Here is a 21,793-nt window from a genome sequence, read left to right as displayed (position 1 = left end):
GATAAAATTGACAAAGAAGATCTGTTTGTATGGGATAAGAGAGCAACAAGAGGACATGGAATGAAATTGAAAAAGTCAAGCTGCTTGAAGGATATCAAGAAATATAGCTTTCCTTACAGAAGTATAGACTTATGGAATAGCCTGGACAAAGAGATCGTCCAGTCTAAAAACTTAAACGAGTTTAAAGTTAAATTCGACTTATTGAGAAACAGCTACGGAAACCCACGAGCATAGTACATTCCGTGTATATCACAATTAGGTATATTCTTAAATATTTGAAACGACTTAGACAAAGAGGTGGTGCATGAGAAAAACATTCATGTGTGTAAAGGTAGACTTGATAAATGTGGATATGGAGACAGGACAACACGAGCATTGCTCAATTCCTGTATACTACAAATAGGTAAATACAAATAGGTAAATACACACACACAGAGAAAAGGTTAGGTCCGTAAGACTTGAGAGAGACACGAACCTGGTGAGAGGAATACTAGGCAAGATTGACCCCGAAGGAGACAAGTGGGTAAAAGAAATTGAGGAAGTAAGGAGGATAGGGCCTTATAAGAAAGGGGAAACAAGACCAATGCGAGTCAAGTTTACATCAGAAAGTGTTATAAATGAGATACTTAAAGTGACCTGGAAATTAAGTAAAGAGGGGATGGAAAATATTATAATAAGAAAAGATCTGAATGAAGAGGAAAGAGAAGTTTTAAAATCATTAAAGGAAGAAGTAAAGAAAAAAAATGATAGGAGGACAGAGGAAGAATGTAATACTTTTTTTTGGAGAGTATTGGATATGAAAGTAAGGAAATGGTACTGTATTTAAGGAAATAGAAGTGAAGGAAACTAAGGGGAATGGTTGTGAAAGATCAGAAGTTGAGGAAGTGGTACGGACAGAGAGTAGGAGAGAAGAGGGTATTAAAAACGTCAAAAATAATTTGAAGGTGATATATACTAATGTTGATGGTTTCATATCGACAAGGATCGAAATTAACGATTTCTTGAGAGAACATGAGCCTGATGTCATGTGCTTTGTAGAGACCAAATTAAGAGAAGATATTGATGTTCATTTGGGAGATGGTAAATACAAACTGTGGAGAAAAGACAGAAAAGAAAAAAAGGGAGGAGGAGTGATTATAGCAGTGAAGAACAACATAAATGTAGATACTGTGGAAATGGGAGAAGGCAGGGTTGAAGTGATATATATGAAATTAGAAACTGGAGAGAATGTTAAGAGAGATATGGCGGTAGTGTATGTTCCCCCAAAGACGAGAGCATGGAAGGATGACGAATACCATGAGATGTTGTCAGATATGGCTAGCTATTTGCAAAAAATAATTGAGAAAAGCAGTAATATAATTTTGGTGGGTGACTTTAACTGTAAAGAGGTGAACTGGGAGGAATGGTACTCGGGAGGCGGCAAGGATTCGTGGGGCACTATATTATTAAATATAATAATGAATAATGTGATGACGCAATGGGTCAAAGAAGAGACACGGTTTCGAGGTGAGGACACACCAGCAAGGTTAGATTTACTGTTCACCAAAGAACCTGATGTAATAGAATCATTGAAATATCTCTGTCCTTTAGGAAAAAGTGATCACGTGGTCATTGAGTTCCAGATGTTAATAGGGAACGTCGAGCCAAGAGACGAGCTTCATAGACAGGGAAGATACAACTTTGGGAATGCAAATTTTACAGGATTGAGAAACTTTTTTGAAAATGCGGATTGGAGAAAATTCAGAGAAACAAGAGAAATACAGAGGAAGTGGGATATCTTTCTAGACCTCTGTAATTTGGGAGTGGAAAAATTTGTACCAAGAGTAAGAGGGAAAGAAAACAGGAAAAAGGAGTGGTTTAATAGAATGTGTATGATAGCAAAAAAAGAGAGAGATAAGGCGTGGAACAATTGGAGAAAGAGAGGTAACAACAGAACAAAGGAAGTATATAAAAGAACAAGAAATGAATACACAAGAATACGTAGAGAAGAAGAAAGGAATTTCGAAAAAGGTATAATAGACAAATGCAAGGATGAACCCAAACTGTTTTATAGATTTGTTAATGGCAAACTGGAACAAAAGGAAGGAATCACCAAACTGAAAGTAGAAGGAGAGGTCTTTAAGGATGCGGCAATGCAAGCAGAAATACAGTAATGAACAAACGTTTCCAATCAGTTTTCACTAAAGAAAAGGAGCTTGTGGAAGGGGAGGGAGTGATTAGAAATGTTCCGGTGATGAAAGATATAAAAGTGGAGGTACAGGAAGTGTATAAATTACTGGAAACTCAAGATGTAAGGAAAGCCCCAGGACCTGATGGAATTTCTAATTGGGTACTGAAGGAATGCAGAGAACAACTGGCAGATAAAATTCACAGTTTAATCGTATGCTCACTGGAAGAGGGAAAAGTGCCACAAGAATGGAAGAGGGCAAATGTGGTACCAATTTACAAGGGAGGAAATAGGGAAGAACCCCTGAATTATAGACCAGTGTCTCTAACCAGCATGGTCGCAAAATTGTGTGAGAGAATCCTGAAAGACAGATGGATAAAATATCTGGAAGAGATGAATATTTTGGCTGAATGTCAGTTTGGATTCAGAAGTGGAAGGTCATGTGTCTCTAACCTGTTGAGCTTTTACTCAAGAGCGATTGATGTGGTACAGGAGAGAGATGGTTGGGTGGATTGTGTGTACTTAGACTTAGAGAAGGCCTTTGACAAGGTACCTCATAAGAGACTAATGTGGAAACTAGAATATATAGGAGGACTAAAGGGGAAACTTCTGGAATGGATGAGAGACTTTTTGAGAGACAGACAAATGAGGACTAATAAAGGATAAGATGTCTGGATGGAGGGAAGTAACAAGTGGAGTCCCTCAAGGCTTAGTGTTGGCGCCAGTAATGTTCCTGATTTACGTAAATAATATGGTAGATGGAGTGAACAGTTATGCAAGTCTGTTTGCTGATGATGTAAAGATCTTGAGGAAGGTAGAGATTGAGGAAGATTGTAAAATACTGCAGGAGGATTTGGATAGGATACACAATTGGAGCTGGACGTGGGAAATGAAATTTAATGTAAAGAAATGTAAAATATTGGAAATGGGTAAAAGTACCAGGAGGCCATCACTGAATTATTTGTTGGGTAATGAATTAATCACAAAAAGGAGAGAAGAGAAAGATTTGGGAGTGCTGGTCCAAGATAGTGTGTCACCAGAAAAGCACATTAACAAGATAGTTAGAGAGACTTATAAACTCTTGACTAACATAAGAGTAGCATTTCATTATATGGATGAGATGATGAAAAAATTGATAGTGGCCATGATCCGCCCCAGGTTAGAATATGCAGCGGTAGTGTGGTGCCCACACAAATAGAAAGATATAAACAAGATTGAGAGAATACAATGAACAGCAACCAAGATGGTCCCCAGTCTGACAGACCTGTCATACAGAGAGAGGCTGGAAAAACTGGATTTGCCTTCCTTAGAGGAAAGGAGAAAGAGGAGAGACGTGATTGCAGTGTTCAGGACCATGGTGGGAGTAGATAAAATTGACAAAGAAGATTTGTTTGTATGGGATAAGAGAGCAACAAGAGGACACGGAATGAAATTGAAAAAGTCAAGCTGCTTGAAGGATATCAAGAAATATAGCTTTCCTTACAGAAGTATAGACTTATGGAATAGCCTGGACAAAGAGATCGTCCAGTCTAAAAACTTAAACGAGTTTAAAGCTAAATTCGACTTATTGAGAAACAGCGACGGAAACCCACGAGCATAGTACATTCCGTGTATATCACAGTTAGGTATATTAGGTAAATACTTAAATATTTGGAACGACTTAGACAAAGAGGTGGTGCATGAGAAAAACATTCATGTGTGTAAAGGTAGACTTGATAAATGTGGATATGGAGACAGGACAACACGAGCATTGCTCAATTCCTGTACACTACAAATAGGTAAATACAAATAGGTAAATACACACACACACACTGAAAAATAAGCTAGATGAGTATGATTCAAAATCAAGGATGCAAGAGGAGCACATGAAGGGAATCAAGGAGTAACATAAGGGGTGAAAGAAAATTCAGGAGGAAGGAAATGTAAATTTGAAAGAGATTATAGAACAACAAAGCAAGGAAAAGGTGGAGAAGGAAGTGGTTAGAGTACTGAGAAACAGAGAATCTTTAATCAGGGATGTAGCAGATAATAAAAAATATATAATAATTACAGGAATAAAGGTAAAACATATGACAGTAAGATCAGAGAGAGAGAGAGAAAAACTGAGTAAGGTTAAAGAGATAATATCAGTAGTTTTGGAGGGTAACAACGATTCTCAAGAGAGATTGAAGATGTGTTTAGGTTGGGAGAGTACGAGGAAGGAGGGGCAAGGCCACTGAAAGTGAAGTTTAAGTCGCGGGTAATGGTAAATGAAATCATCAATACAACATGGAAATTATCAGACAAACAGGAGTTCAAAAATGTTTGGATAAGGAGAGATGCAAATGAGGAACAAAGAGCTAAAATAAAGGAGTTAGTAAAGGAAGCAGAGGCTAAGAATTAACAGAGAACAAAGGAAGAGAAGACAGTGTTTTATTGGAGGGTTATGGTTCAGAAATTGAGGAAGTGAGAGAAGGAGAGAAGAGGGTATAAAAAACGAAAAATGTTTGAAAATGGCACATACAAATGTTGATTGTTTAATATCACCATGGTTAGAAATCAACGATTTCATGAGGGAACATGAACCTGATGTTACGTGCGTTGTAGAGACCAAGTAAAGAGATGATATTGATATCCATGTGGGGAACTGTGACGAAGAAAAAGGAGATGTACAAGAATATGGCCACCTTCTCTACAATTGTATACAGGTATTGCTTACTTCTTAATAGGGGGGGGGTGGAGTTTAGGTGGGGGTTCAAGGGGGTCTTTGGACGCATCCCCCCATTTATATTTGTATTTCAATGGGGAAAATTGTTCCGATATACGAAATTTCGAATTACGAAAGTTTTTTTTGGTCCCTATCCCTTTCGTATATCAAGGACTCACTGTACAGTGATAGAAAAGAAGGGAAACTGTGCAAAAAAAAAGTTGAAAGTAGAGTGACACAAGGAAGGAAAGTAGCTGGTGCCGTGAAGGCCTTGATAAGAAACAGAGGTTTGAGTGTTGGAGCTGAACGAGGCTTACATGAAGGAGTGTTAGTGCCATCTTTAACATATGGGTGTGAGACTATGGTGTGGCATGAGAATGAAAAGCCAAGAGTGAGCGCAGTGGAGATGGGACTGCTCAGCAATGTATGTGGAGTACAGAGAGTGGATAGGATGTGGAATAATGTGATTTGTGAAAGATTCTGAGTATGGAAGTCTGTGGACACCAGATTTGAAGAGAGTGTACTGCGATAGTATGGTCATGTGGAGAGAATGGATGACATTAAAGTGGTGAAAAGGGGATATCTGAGCAAATTTGGAGGAGGAAGGAAGTGAGATAGACCAAGAAGAAGGTGGAAGGATATAGCGGATGAGTGTGTGAGGAAGAGAGGTATGGAAGTTGGTGAGGCTCAAGGGACTGACAAGAGATCAAGCCTGGTGGATGAATTTTGTACGAAACGCATGACCAGGGATTTGGCACCCCCTTTTAAAGTGATAGCGTTCGGATTGGCTCTATCGGATAAGTATATGTGAAGCTACAGAATGTGGTGAAGTTTTTTGGCCTATCATATGGAGCCAGGATTCTTGGGGCTTGAGTGATGAGTGAATGGAAGGGTGGCCCATTGAATAGTGCAAACTTTGGCTGTCTGGATGCTGCTACTCCTCACCCCACCCTAGGGTGGGAAAAGAGGTCCAGATAATGATGATGATTATTCCCTCCTTAGTACCAAGCTTTAGTATCTTTTCTTCCATATCAGCTGTTTTCATTTATAGTTCTGTTGTTTTATACACTATATATTACCATATTTTTATTGGAAATCTCCTGTAACTGGAGGTAGGCTTTTTATAGGGAATGTCCCTTACTGTCATTCACACAGATGGTCCTGCTTTACAGCCTGTTGTAGTACTGCTGTAAGTTTTTTATATTCAGGTATACTATGCCATTACTTTAACCACTACAGTATGGTACTAACCACAGAGAAATGCATTGGAGATTATGGTGAGCTGTAGTATTGTTGATAATGCCATTAAGTTAAAGGAGATAACCTACAAAACTACAGTATTAAAATTCCGCTAGATGAAAATAATGAACTTCAGCTGTTGATATGAGCTCATTTCATTTTCATATAGGAAAATTTCATACAGCAGTTTGTTATGTCTGTCCATAAATTGAAATTGTTATATTCCAAAACATCCTCAGACATATATCTAATTCAGCAGCATGAAAAATGCATGTAGTATAGCAGTCTTGCCTAATTAAACATTCCACCTACTGAAAAACACGTACAGTAATTACTCGATTATCTAGATGCTGCGTATTCAGAACTGCTGCGCATACAGTAATCACTCGATTATCTGGACGCTCCATATCCAGATGTTAAGCCTAGACTCTATTATTTCTGTATCTGAATTTCTTTGTCGATATCTGAACATAAAATTTCCAACATGGCCAGTTGGGCGGCCTACAAATTCAAAAAATTGGTTGGGTGGCCAGCCAGCCTCTCTGGCCACATGTAGGTAATAGACTGCAATCTACCAGCTGAGCAAAAATGGCTGTCTGCCTCTTCACCAAATGGTCAAAGCCCCCCGGTCACCCAGATCACTGGGAATGTACCGGCCACCACACTAGTAATATATACCCTAACTCACCAGCTGAGCAAAAACGCCCTTCGGCCTGCTCATCAAATGGTCAGAGTCCCCTCCCCTCCATTCATCCTCCATGCTCAGCGCTGCCAGGCATGTCTTCCTCCCCATCTCCCTGCCCTCCTTTACCCCTGCTTAGTGCACAGCCTGCCTGGTCTCCCACAACTTACCTCCCTGCATTGCCGTGAACAATTTTTGTTAGTTTTTGGTGATTCAGTCGAATACCATTGGTCGTATCAAATTCTGAAAACACCATGAGAAAACTCATGAAATTCTGCGTTTAGGCATTTGCTTAGCTCTTGCACAGTGCAGGCAGAATTTGCATTACGATGTTGGGAAGTTATCTGAAGCTATCATGTACTCTTGAACTAGTTTATTTTCACTGCATTTCTCTACTTTCACTCATCAGTTTTGTGTGTTTTTATTAATTTATCTTACAGTATAAACACCAACAAAGATGATGGTATACAATTTATACCAATGTAACCAATTTCCTGGGGCAAATTTAGCCATGAAAATGTTTTTTAGTGTGTGTAGAAACAGCCATAGCTTGGTTCTCAGCTCTGATGGTGTCCCAGAAACTGAATGAGAACTTACAGTTCCCAAGAGGGTTAAAATTCTTTTTGCAATCATCATCTTCATTGTTTTTTTGTGGATTTTTGTTGTTTATGCATTGTTTTCTTAGTGTTTAGCATTATATTGGATATTCTCATGTGTGTTCCGAAGTCTACATAGTTGAAAGACCAAAGAAGACTTCCACAGTTAGGAGGGGTACTGTACATATGGGTTGGGCATTTGTGGATTTTTATTGTTTATGCACCGTCATCTTAGTGTCTGGCATTATACTGTATTGGATATTCCCATATGTGTTTTCATGGTTACATAATTGAAAGACTTCAGTTAGGAGGGGTACTGTACATATAGGAAGGGTATTTGTGGATATTTATTGTTTATGCTCTGTCTTCTTAGTGTCTACCATTATATTGCATATTCTCATGCATGTTGTCATGTCTGCGTAGTTGAAAGACCGAAGAACACTGCCACAATTAGGAGGGGTGCTGTACGTACAGGTAGGTTATTTGTGGAGTTTTGTTGTTTATGCATTGTTTTCTTAGTGTCTAGCATTGTATTGGATATTCTCACTTGTGTTTTGATGTCTAAATACAGCTGAAAGACTAGAGAACTGCCACAATCAGAAGGGGTACCGTACATACAAGTTGGGTATAGGTGGTAGGTTGGTTATAGGTACAGTTGAGGATATTGCTCCGTATCCGGATTTTGTCCATACCTGGATGTGCTGATGGTCCTATTATGTTGGATAATCGTTTACTGTGTTACTTTAAATAATAGTGCAAGATAACTCGCTAGCAGCAATCTCATATATGTTTAACACACTCCAAATGATGCTTCAGTGTACCAGAATTCTCTATTTCCATGCTAGAATGGCAGTGCTGCCAGTAACACATTACTGAGTGCTCACACCTAGGGCTCTTATTCAAAGTGACTTTGGATTCTTTCTTAACATTCTTAGATAATGATTTATTTAGTACATTACATATCAGCATCCTCCTTTATAATTTTTATGAAAACTGTGTTTGTACTCAAACTCTCTAAGCAATGTAAAAGGCAGTGATAAATAATAAGCAAAGAAATTGCTTTGTAAGCAGTGCTGTGAAGCCTCTGATGCCACTATGAATACAGACCTAAGGCTGAGCAGATCAAAGTTACCAAGCAGGCGTGTTAATTCAAGACCTCATTTTCAGACCTCTTGCCTGGTGTCACATTTTATCACACTAAAAGTGTCCCAAAAACTTTCTGAGTGAGTGTACAGTAGTTGAGGGGCATTTGTAGTAGTACTAGTACTGTAATAGTAAATCAACCCCTGTCTCTCTGGTCAAGCAGACTCATGAAATGCAGGCAAGCAGTTGCCTCTGAAGGGATGGCCCATGCAATGAAGTGATGTTCCTTTGTAGCAGCAGAGGAAAGTGTGAGGAGGTTTGGTTCCTGGATGATGGCGCATTTGTGTCTGTCCACCCTGTTAACAGGGGCACCATAATAGGAGCCACATCACCATGTTATTTGGTTATATGATTACTGCCCAACACTGTAAATAGTTGGCTGGATTACAGGAATCCATCAGACTTGTCACTCAGTGTAGAGTCCCTTAAAGAAGAAGTAGGCAGCACTACATCAAGTGAGTAGATGATTGTCGCCACCACCTACCACTAGGGACATTTGTATAACCGGGCATTTGAGGTGCCTGGGTATGTAGATACCACCACATGAAGGCATCTCTCTCCCACCACATTTATTTCAGCTTACTTGACATAAATAACATAAAAAAAAAAGGTAAAGAAAGAGATGCTAGCAAGTCTTCCAAGCTTATAAAGAAATGGCCCATGGAGTCCATAAATGAACAGATGGATAGACAGAAAGTACTGTGTATGTTTCATCTAAATTTGCCTCTCTTCACTTTCAGACCTCCCCCCTACTCATCTACGGGCCCCCCTGGTTTACCCACCATGACCTGTCTCTTCCCACTGGATCACCACGACTCCCCCTACCCTCCAGGAGAGAGGCCTCCCCACCCCCTTGACAGTCGGTTGACCTTTGATGACAGGTTGTTCTACGGGAAGCGCAGGATGATGGACAATTATGAGTAAGTCAGTGTTTGGATGGTTGATAATTGCTGTCATCAGTGTCACTTAGTATTGCCACCATCACCATTACATCTTCAATTCTGGGAGAAGGATTGTCTGACAGGCAAATCTCTCAGAGTCCCAAATGCCAGTTCTACACACCACAACAGAAGTTTCAGAATATAATCAGTGATTGAGCTATAGTATTATGTAGCTATAGTTATCATTATCAACCATCTGTAATCCACACAAGCCTTCTGATGCAAGTAAACATTCAGACAACATTGCCTGTTGACCATTTCCAGTATAGGATCCTTGAGTGACAGAAGTCGGTGATACTGTATTTTAACAGTACAGTAATCATCAGTAATAGCAGCTTGGTGACTCACCTTGATTTTCTAGACCGAGTAGCCTTGTCTTGGGCCCCTGTGCACCTGATGGGGCAGTGAAAGATTGAATGATGGTTAGGTATACTGTATTTTGTAGTGATGGCACCCTGATTTTGGAATGGCAATTTGAAGGGGGAAAAAAAAAAAAACTAATAACCAATACCACAGAAACCACTGTTTTGATATACTGTAGTCATTTTTGCACACATATGCACTGATGAACATATTCATCCATGTCATCCATCCATGTCTGTTCTTCATTAACTTTTCTATCCTCAGCTTATCAGAATGTTAACATAGGAATGTGTGGAGTCCTTATCCTTCACTTTACCCTAGTCTTTACTCCCACAGCCTAGGGAGAAACGAACCCCCATACAAACTGCGCCGACAAGATGATTTTGACCCATCACTCCAGTACCGACCAGAGTATGACACCAACTATACCTCTTCCCCTGGTCCCAGTGCACCTCCAAGTCATCGTGCCATCCTGGAACACGAAGTCAATCTGAGGCACCAGCAGTACCATGACCACTGGGAGGACAGAGGTGGTGCTAGGGAGAGTCCGGAGCTCCTACGGTTTAAGGAGATTGATCGCTACTCTATCCGGGACTCTGCGAACATTGATGCCCCATTATCCAAAGAGGTAGGTTTTTTGAGTGGTGCCTTTTCCTAGTGTTGCCCTTATGCTTTTGCTTTGTGAGTGAAGTAAGCACAAAAGACATTTGCTTTTGACTTCACTACAACATTTTAGTACATTTGAGTGTTTTTCAGTGAAGATGGGAATTAATTCATTACCTGCATAACAACAAAAGCCAGTTCATCCATCCATCTATCATCGAATCTTTAACCCCTCCAGTCCAGCAGATGTTGTCATGAGTGCTCCCCCCAGCCAGGCATTCCCGAGAAAAATCGGGAAAATCGTCCATTTTTAAACCTTCATATCTCCAGAGGAGTAGACTGTTGCACCATTCGAGCAGGGCAGTACTCCCAAGGTGGATGGAAAGCTCGTGACAGTAAGAGCTGGAGATCCTGTTTCATCAGCCCTCGGGACTAGTTCCTGACCATCCCCCTTTGTTGAATGTTTTCAGTGTCTCAGTAACACAGAGAGTAGGCGAGCATGCTCTCCAATACAAGTTGCTCTAACTATCATCACCAAGCTACATGCATAGTACACACTACACTTCCTTTTCCAAAATTCAAACAACAAATCATGGCATCTCAATACATAGCCTCCGAGTTCCCAGGGAGGAGGACCATAAATGCCCCACCATCTGCCCCTCTCCCGGTGTCGACTCGAACTTCCTGGAACCACTGTCTGACTCACTTCTTCACATCTGCAACATTTGCAGCCTTTCCTCTAACTTTCGCTCTGTTGAGCACCACCTCTCCTCCTCTAAACCTCACCTTTTCCTGGCTGAGACTCAGCTGTCTGAGGCAACTGACAGCAAACCCTTTTCTGTATCCTTCTACTTTCTCTATACTGTACTCATTTCAAAGCCAAAGATGGCTGTAGCACGGGCCGAACAGGGTGGTACTCCTGAGGGGAATGGGAATGCTGGTGATACAGAGAGCTGGAGCTCCTGTTTCACTAGCTATCTAACCATCCCCTTTTGCTGACCTTTTCAGTGTGACAGTAACATGGAGAGTAGACCAGCATACTCTCCCAAACATCGCCTCTATCTTATGCACTACACCACATGCACTTTACATTTCCCACAACGTATCCCACTGCGTTACAGGGGTTGGCGCCAGCAAGGGCATGCGGCCAGAAAACTTTGCTCCCGCTACCTAGTGGCAGACTTCTGGGGGGACGCGTGATGGGGGTTCCGCCGGCATAGATCATGGGTCCAGGGCGAGATGGGGCTCGAACCACTGCTAGAGGGTACAGGGCAATGCGGATCCAAGGCTGCCGCTTCCGTCCAATAGAGAGGGGCCCGAACCTGGGAGTAGCGCCCCAGGAGGCTGCCCTATCAGTGGGTGTACAATGGTGGGACAGTTACAATGCCAAGGCGCGCCTGGAGGGTGTCCCTGCAGCTGTCCTGGCAGGGTGCCCTAAGGCCACTACCACAGCCACTGGTAAGCTGGTGGGCTAGGGGTCCCAGATCCATTGCTTGGACCTGGGACTGTGCAGTGAGTGGGGCCTGTGGTATGTCTATCCCCCTTTATTAGTACTGACTATGACAAAATACAAGAATAAGTTTCAAAGTAAGCCTGAGGACTGTAAATCACCCAGGGGGATGAGGGTGGGTTCATGGAATGTGGGAAGTTTGAGGGGAAGAGCAAGGTAAGTCGTTGAGGCATTCAGTAGGATGTGGGTGGATGTGGTGTGTTTGCAGGAAGTCCGGTACAGGGGTGGATCAGCCAGAAAGATTGCTGGGAAGGATTGTTACTAAAAGTTGTTTTGGCTGGGGGGGACAGACAGATATGGGGGTGTTGGTGTGATGGTTGCTGAGAAATGGGTGGAATATGTTACGAATGTTATGGGAGTAAGCGATAGGATATTGGTAGTGAAAGTTCTGTTTGGTAGAAAGATAACTGCAATTATGTCGGCATATGCTCCACAGGCAGGGTTGGATGAAGAAGAGAAAGATATGTTTTGGGATGATTTAATACATGTAGTAAGTGGTATGCGGGATGATGAGATATTGGTTTTGGGAGGGGACTTAAATGGTCATGTAGGTGAAGCAGCACAAGGTTATGAAGGAGTACATGGGGGATGTGCATATGGTATAAGGAGTACAGAAGGGGAAAGGATACTCGAGTTTGGGGAGGCAACGGACATCATTGTGTGTAACACATATTTTAGGAAAAGAGAGAGTAGGTTAATTACGTATGAATCTGGAGGATATAGCAGTCAGATAGATTATTTTCTGGTTAGGAGGGCTAATAGGAGGTTAGTGAGGGATGTTAAAGTTCTAGGAAGTGAGGAGTGTGTGCAGCAGCACAAACTATTGATTTGTGATATGGTGCTTAACCCATTAACCACGGGCTTGTTTTGCTTTGACTTGCGGCTCCCGCGGGCATATTCACGCTCTGACAGACTCTCTGAAAATATTTGCCAAAAATCAGTTATTAGTCCTAGAATATTAAAATCACATATGCTTATGGCACATACCTTCAGCTTTCTCCTGGGGTGTTTGTTGAGCCTTCATCGAGTACCGTAGGACTTGTGGAGACCTCTGAAGTTGGGTAATGAAGTCTCCACTTTACACTTCCCGACAACCCGTAATATGATTACCACAGCCTGACATCATCACTAGAAACACTATTCTGTGATTCTCAAATAGTTTGGAATCCATACTCCAAAAAAAAAAAAAAACACTGTGAAAGCAATGAAAATTACGAGGGCGTATGACCTTCCCACTTGCAATCGTTCACTGTTGGCGTTCTGTCATTTATTATTCATAAAAACTCACAGTTTATATTTCTGTTGCCATGTAACACTTATATACATCTACAGTCTTTATCCATAAGTTTCCTTCAGTAATAGTAGTTTATTGTCACTGTAGGCATTCAATTTCTCTTTCAGTAAAAAATGTAGCATTCACTTTCTCGTCCTGTATACTAGCGTTGAGAGTGAATGTCACTTTCACTTTCACAACTCATAGGATTCATACATGCTAGAGTGAAACTTTCACTTTCATTACTCCTAGTATATATACTCGTATTCTTATAATACAACTCATTTACATTTCTATTTGTGTTCTCTATTTTATTTACATTATTTACATTCCTGTTTTATTTACACTGTGTTAGGCACTGTCACTTGCAGTAACTTATAAAACTATTTTCCACTGTTCACTTTTATTTACATTCATTGCTTTCACTTGCTGTTTACACATTATTTACAATTCCACTTGTACTGTTTTACTTACCAGAAAGATCGTAGTCATTCTTAATCATTTGTCAGCCCTTTACCTCTTTCCACATGAGGTTTAGTAGGGGGTAGAGGTCACAGGGCCCTTTGCATGGGGCTAAAAAGCGGCAGAATTTAGCAGGCACGAATCCAACGTACTTTCACCTTGAAAGACGACAGTAAACTGATACTGGTGGGCTGGGGTGGCCTACCTAGAGAGAGTGCATTACTGCCAGCGTCAGCCTCGTGAGAGCTGCTAATATATAGCTATGAAATGATTGGCAGGAAATCTAGACAATACATTATAAATTAGGTAGTTCCAGGTGAATGTAAATATCAGTTAGGCTTCTCCCTTCCCTCCCTATATATATTTTTATTACGAGAATAGATTATACGGCATATTTCAAGGAGAAATAAACAGCGAAAATTAGTGAACGAGTGCACGTGAGGTGTTGTCAGGTGATAATTAGCCAATTCCAGGTGTATGGCACTCTCACTTACCTTATTTCTTTTTTGTATATATTATTTGGTATAAGAATAGGGCATAGGGATTATTTCAATGGATGAAATCAGTGGAAAATTCCAGGGAAGATTTACTTAGCGTAGATTACAGTGTGGTGGCCTGCAATAATTAGGTAGTTCCAGGTGAATGTAAGTATCACTTAGGCTTCTCCCTTCCTTTCTTATATATATTTTTATTACGAGAATAGATTATACGGCATATTTCAAGGGGAAATAAAGAGCGAAAATTAGCGAACGAGTGCATGTGTGGTGTTGTCAGGTGATAATTAGCCAATTCCAGGTGTATGGCACTCTCACTTACCTTATTTCTTTTTTGTATATATTATTTGGTACAAGAATAGGGCATAGGGCTTATTTCAATGGATGAAATCAGTGGAAAATTCCAGGGAAGATTTACTTAGCGTAGCTTGGCCAGGCAGGCGAGAGGAGAGGGTAATGGAAGGGAGGTAGGGAGGGGAGTCAAGAATGGGAAGAAATGGCCAAATTGTCAACAATGGATGGGAGTACAGATGAGATTAGGAGTGCTGACTAGTGTTGGACATTGGCAGTACTGATAGATGATACAATCCACCACTTGAAAGCCCGGGCGAATTCAAAATAACACAGAATCACAAAAGTGACTCCCCATGGTATGATCCCTTGCTCCCAAGTGTCACGAAAGTGATGACCCGCGGTTAAGGGGTTAAAGAATGAGTGATAAAAAAGAGGACTTATGTACGTAGGAGGAAAATATGGAAGCTGGGAAACCAAGTAGTAAGGGATGCCTTCTATAGAGAGATGAGGAGAGTGGTGCCTGAACAGAGAGTCGTAGACAAAGGCGTTAATGAACAGTACAGAGCCCACAAGAACAATCTCTTGAGAGTTACTTATGTAATATGCGGTTGGAGAAGAGGCCCACCAAGACATAAAGTAACTTGGTGGTGGGATGAGGGTGTAGAAGCTGCAGTTAAGGAGAAAAGAAGGCTTTTCCGGGAATGGAAGAAGGGTGGTAGCAAGGAGGAATACTTGGCTGCCAAGTGTAGGGCTAGAAGAGAGGTATACAGGGCGAAGTCTGAGTTACAGAAACTTTTACTTGATAACCTTAATCATGGGGAAAGGAAAAATATGATATTGAAGGTGGCAGATCAGATGAAGAGGGATAATCGTGATATTATAGGTGAGCGATAATCGTGATATTATAGGTGAGCAATGTGTAAAGAATGATGAAGGAAGGGTAGTGGTGAACAATGAGGATATTAAAGATGCATGGAGAGAGCATTATAGCCAGTTGTTGAATGAGGAGTTTGACTGGGACAGGGAAGGTTTGGAGCCAGCAGATCCAGTGTTTGGCCCTTGGCCTTTGATTGATGCTGCTACTGTGAGTGAGGCAATAGGCAGGATGCAGGTGAGGAAGGCAGCAGGTGTGTCTGGGTTGACTGCCAAAATGTTGAAGGCCTCAAGAGATATAGGGGTGAGGTTAGTCACTGACCTGATAAATATGATTATTTATGAATGTGTTGTCCCAGATCATTGGTTGAAGAGTGTAATTGTAAATGTGTATAAAGGGAAGAGTGATGCCCTGGAAAGAGGAAATTATAGAGATATAAAGCTTTTAGATCAGATAATGAAGGTAATGGAGAGAGTTTTAGAAGGTATGATTAGAGAAAGTGTGAATATTGATGGGATGCAGTTTGGATTTATGCCAGGTAGGGGGACCACTGATGCCATATTCATTGTTCGACAGCTTCAAGAAAATTATATTGGTAAGAAAAGGGATCTGTATTTTGTTTTTGTTGATTTGGAAAAGGCCTTTGACAGAGTCCCTAGAGAAGTGGTGAAATGGGCAATGAGAAAGCTTGACATGGAGGAGTGGCTGGTTAGGGTGCTTGCACCCAGGTAAGAGTTAATGGACATGAGAGTGATGAGTTTTCTGTGAACGTTGGTGTGCATCAGGGGTCAGTTTTGAGTCCCATGTTGTTTATCATGGTACTTGAAGCCCTCTCTCGCGACTTCAGAAATGGACTCCATTGGGAGATGTTTTATGCTGATGATTTGGTGTTGATTACTGAGAATGAAAGGGAGGCGAAGGAAAGGTTTAGGAAGTGGAGAGATAGTATGGGGCACAAAGGCTTAAGGGTAAATGCAGATAAAACAAAAGTGATGATATCTAGGGTTGGTGGCGGTACTGTCAAAGACGAGGGAGAGTGGCCATGTGCAGTTTGCTACAAGGGCGTGGGAAGTAATTTCATCTTGTTCAGTGTTTGTCATAAATGGGTGCACAAGAGATGTAGTGGTGGCAGAGATAGACTGTGAGATAATGCTGATTTTATGTGCACAGTGTGTCGGGGAGAGCAGGTGGAGATCGTCAGGTGTGAAAGGATTGAACTTGCTGGTGAATCTCGTGAGTGTATGGAAGAGTTTTGTTATTTGGGAGACATGGTGTGTGCTGGAGGTGGGGCTGGAGCTAGCTCTGTGGCTAGGGTGAGAAGTGGTCGGAAGAAGTTCAGGGAGCTCTTTCCTCTTCTGACATTGAGAGGACTCTCCCTACTTGCTAAGGGGTCTTTGTATGCAGCATGTGTTAGGAGTGTAATGCTGTATGGTAGTGAGACCTGGGCAGTAAAGGAGGAGGATATTCGCAGGCTCAGACATAGAGAAATGACAATGATTAGTGGATATGTAGTGCGTCCCTGCGTGCAAGGTCTGGGGGGGCTGGGTACGATGGAAGAGTTGAGAGGTATGATGGGACTGGAGTGTATTGGTGTTTTGATGAGGAGAGGTAGATTGAGATGGTTTGGGCATGTGGAGAGGATGGGGAATGATAATTGGGTGAGGAAGGTGAAAAGTGTTAATATTGGGGGTGGGGTTATGCGGGGTAGACCGAGAAGACATGAGACGAGGTCATTAAGTGTGACCTCAGGGGTAATGGACTGAACAGGGAGGCTGCAACAGATCGTGCAGCATGGAGAGCTGCCATTAGGTGAGCAATGCCAATGCATGAAAGCATGTTGGAGCCTTTGAAAATGAAACAAAATGAATGAAATGACTTATCTTACCTTTGTGTTCCTGAACTCGATTCTTCTGAATTCTCTACACTCTGGCTTCAGCTTTCCTGTCATTCTCTGACTAAATATATCTGCGCTGTTTACTTATCCCCTAATTCTACTGACTATGAAAAATTCTTCAACTGTCTTCTACGATGGAACACATTGTATCCATTTCTCTTTTCTCTGAAATCTCCATTCTAGGATATATCAGTGTTCACCACCACCTTTGGTTCTCCTCTCCTTTCACTGATCCTCCTGCTGAACAAGCCTACATGTTTTTTATCCTTAATGACCTAGAGCAGCTTGTACAGCACCCTATCCGTTTCCCTGACGGCCTTGGAGAGAGCTCCAACATACATGACCTCTTCCCTGCAATTAATCCTTCTGTTTACACTGTTCCTCTCCGTTGGGCCCCTCCAATTACAACCTTATTATCTGAACCTGTCCTATTGCTCTGGTACGGCCTGTGGACCCTCCAAAGAAATGTCGACTGCGGCACTTTGGAGCTGCAGATTGGGAGGCCCTCTGGCAGTACTTCTTTGGCTTTCCCTGGAATGATTATTGCTTCCATGGCCGGGAGCCATCTGAGTTTGCCTTGCACATTTCAGTGGTTATTCTCTCGGGCATGGACGCATACATTCCCTTCTCATATCCTTCAACTAATGCAAGAAAGTTTAATCGCGCTTGTTCTAATGCTGTCCACAACAAGGAGAGGGCCTATAAAATGTACCAGACCCAACCCACCCCTGAATCACATCTTTTTTATGTTTCTGTCCTGATCGTGCTAAGTCTGTTCTTCACTCTGCTAAATATAATTTCATCCGTACTAAATGCTGTCAACTCTCCAACTTGAATTCTTCCCGCTCCTTCTGGCACCTTGCCAAAAACATTTCTAACAACTTTACTTCATCATCCTTCCCTGCCTTTTTCTACTCTGATGGTTCTATATCTATTTCTTCTATTGATAAAGCAGATCTCATTGCTCAGACTTTCTCCTCCAATTCCACCTTAGACGATTCCGGTGCTGTTCCTCCATCACTTCCCCCCTCTGACTTCCTCATGGCTGACATTAAAATTTCTTTAACTGATGTACTTTCTGCCATCACAGGCCTCAATACTAACAAGGCATATGGGCCTGTTGTCCTCAAGAACTGTGCATTTGTGCTTACACCCTGCCTAGGTAACCTCTTTCGCCTTTGTCTGTCAACTTGTACCTTTCCTTCTTGCTGGAAGTTTGCTCTCATTCAGGCTGTCCCAAAGAAGAGTGACCATTCCCAACCCTCTAACTATCGTCCAATTGCTTTATCATCCTGTATCTCAAAAGTTTTTGAGTCAGTTCTTAATAGAAAAATTTTAAAGCATCTTTCCTATCACAACCTTCTTTCTGATCGTCAGTATGGGTTCTGTCCAGGACGCTCCACTGGCGATCTCACCTACCTTTCAGACTCCTGGTCATCCTTCTTTCAGGACATGGTGAAAGCTTTGCCACTGCACTTGACATCTCAAAGGCTTTTGATCAAGTCTGGCATAAATCTTTAATTCCCAAACTACCCTTATACGGTTTCTATCCTTCTATCTGCGCCTTCATCTCTAGCTTCCTTTCTGGTTGTTCTATAGCTGCTGTTGTAGATGGCCATTGTTCTTCACTTAGATCTATCAACAATGGTGTTCCTCAGGGTTCTGTCCTGTCACCAACTCTCTTCCTGTTATTCATGAATGACCTAAGCTGTACATCTAACCCTCTCCACTCGTATGCTGATGACTCCACCCTTCACCTTTCCACTTGGTTCCCGCAACCTCCATCTCAGCAGTTACTTCAACAAACAAGGGATGAGGCTATGGCACACCTAGTGTCTGACTTGGCTGATATCTCTGACTGAGGTAAAAATAACCTTGTTGTTTTTAATGCATCAAAGACTCAGTTCTAACACCTATCAACCCAACAGAATCTTCCACAGGAGTACCCATTAATGTTTAATAATATGCAGCTTAATCCTGCATCATCCTTGAACGTGCTTGGGGTTTCATTCACCTGGGACTTATCTTGGAGAGATCATGTTACATCTCTTGTAAAATTTGCTTTCAAGAGATTATGTGTGCTGAGTCAGCTCCATTCCTTCTTTACTCCTGCGCAGTTGTTGACTTTATACACGAGTTTTATCCGCCCCTGTGTAGAGTACAACTCTCATGTGTGGGGAGGCTCCCTACATACAGCTCCTCAATAGGGTGGACTCAAAGGCTTTTTGTCTCATGAACTCTCCTCTCACTGGCTTCCTTCAACCTCTGTCTCTTTGCTGCACTGTTGAATCTTCATCTCTTTTCTATCGCTGCTTCAATGGTCACTGCTCCTGTGAAGTGTCTGCTTGCATCCCTCCACCTTTTTGGTGGGCGCATAGCACCTGTCTAGCAGCAAACTCTCATCCCTTTTCTGTCCAACTCTCTAATGCAAGAGTTAACCGTTACTCCCAGTCCTTCATTTATGCAACAGGTCAACTCTGGAACTGTTTCCCTCTGTCTGTATTTCCTGCTAGCTATGATCTCCAGTCTTTCAAACGCAGTGTGTCCAGGCATCTCGAAATGATTGGCTCTTGAATTTGGCTCTCTCTTGTATATTGTTTTTTTCTTAGAAGGAACAGTTTGTGGGCTCGTAGAGTTTGGGTCCTTCTTTCTAGCATTAGAAAAAAAAAAAGTTAATACTGTACCAAATAAAACACAAGGTGTCATATTACTCACAAATCCTTCGACTTCAAGCTGATTGCATCAGATGGTCCACCAAGCGCGTGTAGGGAGAGTGAGTGAGTGTTGAATGATATCAGTCTTGTAATAGATTATATAGTAGTCATAGCCGAGATGTAATAAATAGTGAGTAAATCAGTACAGTACTTTTTACCTATGTGAGGAAATAACCTCAGTTCACTTGTGGTCGATGAAGGAAGAAGATAAAAAATGAGTGTGAAGTTGATTGTAGTTTCATTGTCTTCAAAAGGAAAAGCTCAAGATTTTATACTAAGTTTGTCTCACAAGAGTGTCTTGAGGTAAAGTTTTAGAAGTCTGTGTGTGTGTGTGTGTGTGTGTGTGTGTGTGTATTTACCTATACAGGAATTGAGCAATGCTTGTGTTGTCCTGTCTCCAAATCCACATTTATCAAGTCTACCTTTACACACATGAATGTTTTTCTCATGCACCACCTCTTCATCTAAGTCGTTCCAAATATTTATGTATTTATCTAATATACCTAATTGTGATATACACGGAATGTGCTATGCTCGTGGGTTTCCGTCGCTGTTTCGCAATAAGTCAAATTTAGCTTTAAACTCGTTTAAGTTTTTAGACTGGATGATCTCTTTGTCCAGGCTATTCCATAAATCTATACTTCTGTAAGGAAAGCTATATTTCTTGATATCCTTCAAGCAGCTTGACTTTTTCAATTTCATTCCGTGTCCTCTTGTTACTCTCTTATCCCATATAAACAGATTTCTTTGTCAATTTTATCTACTCCCACCATGGTCCTGAACACTGCAATCATGTCTCCCCTCTTTCTTCTTTCCTCTGAGGAAGGCAAATCAAGCTTTTCCAGCCTCTCTCTGTATGACAGGTCTGTCAGACTGGGGACCATCTTGATTGCTGTTCTTTGTATTCTCTCAGTCTTGTTTATATCTTTCTTTTTGTGTGGGGACCACACTACCGCTTCATATTCTAACTTGGGGCGGATCATGGCGACTATTAATTTTTTCTTGATCTCCTCATCCATATAATGAAATGCTACTCTTATGTTAGTCAAGAGTTTATAGGTCTCTCCAACTATCTTGTTGATGTGCTTTTCTGGTGACAAATTATCTTGGACAAGCACTCCCAAATCTTTCTCTTCTCTCATTTTTGTGATTAATTCATTACCCAACAAATAATTCAGTGATGGCCTCCTGGTACTTTTACCCATTTCCAATATTTTACATTTCTTTACATTAAATTTCATTTCCCACGTCCGGCTCCAATCATGTATCCTATCCAGATCCTCCTGCAGCATTTTACAATCCTCCTCAACCTCTACCTTCCTCAGGATCTTTACATCATCAGCAAACAGACTTGCATAACTGTTCACTCCATCTACCATATCATTTACGTAAATCAGGAGCAAAACTGGCGCCAACACCGAGCCTTGAGGGACTCCACTTGTTACTTCCCTCCATCCAGACATCCTATCCTTTATTACTGTCCTCATTTGTCTGTCTCTCAAACAGTCTTTCATCCATTCCAGAAGTTTCCCCTTCAGTCCTCCTATATATTCTAGTTTCCACATTAGTCTCTTATGAGGTACCTTGTCAAAGGCCTTCTCTAAGTCTAAGTACACACAATCCACCCAACCATCTCTCTCCTGTACCACGTCAATCGCTCTTGAGTAAGAGCTCAACAAGTTAGAAACACATGACCTTCCACTTCTGAATCCAAACTGACATTCAGCCAATATATTCATCTCTCCTAGATATTTTATCCATCTGTCTTTCAGGATTCTCTCGCACAGTTTTGCGACCATGCTGGTTAGAGACATTGGTCTATAATTCAGGGGTTCTTCCCTGTTTCCTCCTTTATAAA

General features: G+C 41.5%; 1 protein-coding gene across 1 annotated transcript in view; it reads left to right on the top strand.

The window, feature by feature from the left end:
• The window catches only part of LOC145401925 (uncharacterized), a 443,277-nt gene that overhangs the window by 243,993 nt on the left and 177,491 nt on the right, over positions 1-21,793 (top strand). The window contains exons 17-18 of the mRNA XM_080274030.1: positions 9,254-9,433; positions 10,154-10,449. Of these exons, the coding sequence (XP_080130156.1) occupies positions 9,254-9,433; positions 10,154-10,449 (476 nt within the window). The remainder of the gene's footprint in view (positions 1-9,253; positions 9,434-10,153; positions 10,450-21,793) is intronic.

This window comes from Coenobita brevimanus, chromosome 57 (genome assembly GCF_032717465.1).
Source record: "Coenobita brevimanus isolate Jiangsu-jjx chromosome 57, ASM3271746v2, whole genome shotgun sequence".
NCBI classification, from domain to species: Eukaryota; Metazoa; Arthropoda; class Malacostraca; order Decapoda; family Coenobitidae; genus Coenobita; species Coenobita brevimanus.
The sequence above is the reverse complement of the archived record's forward strand: the minus strand, read 5'-3'. Positions and strand labels throughout refer to the sequence as shown.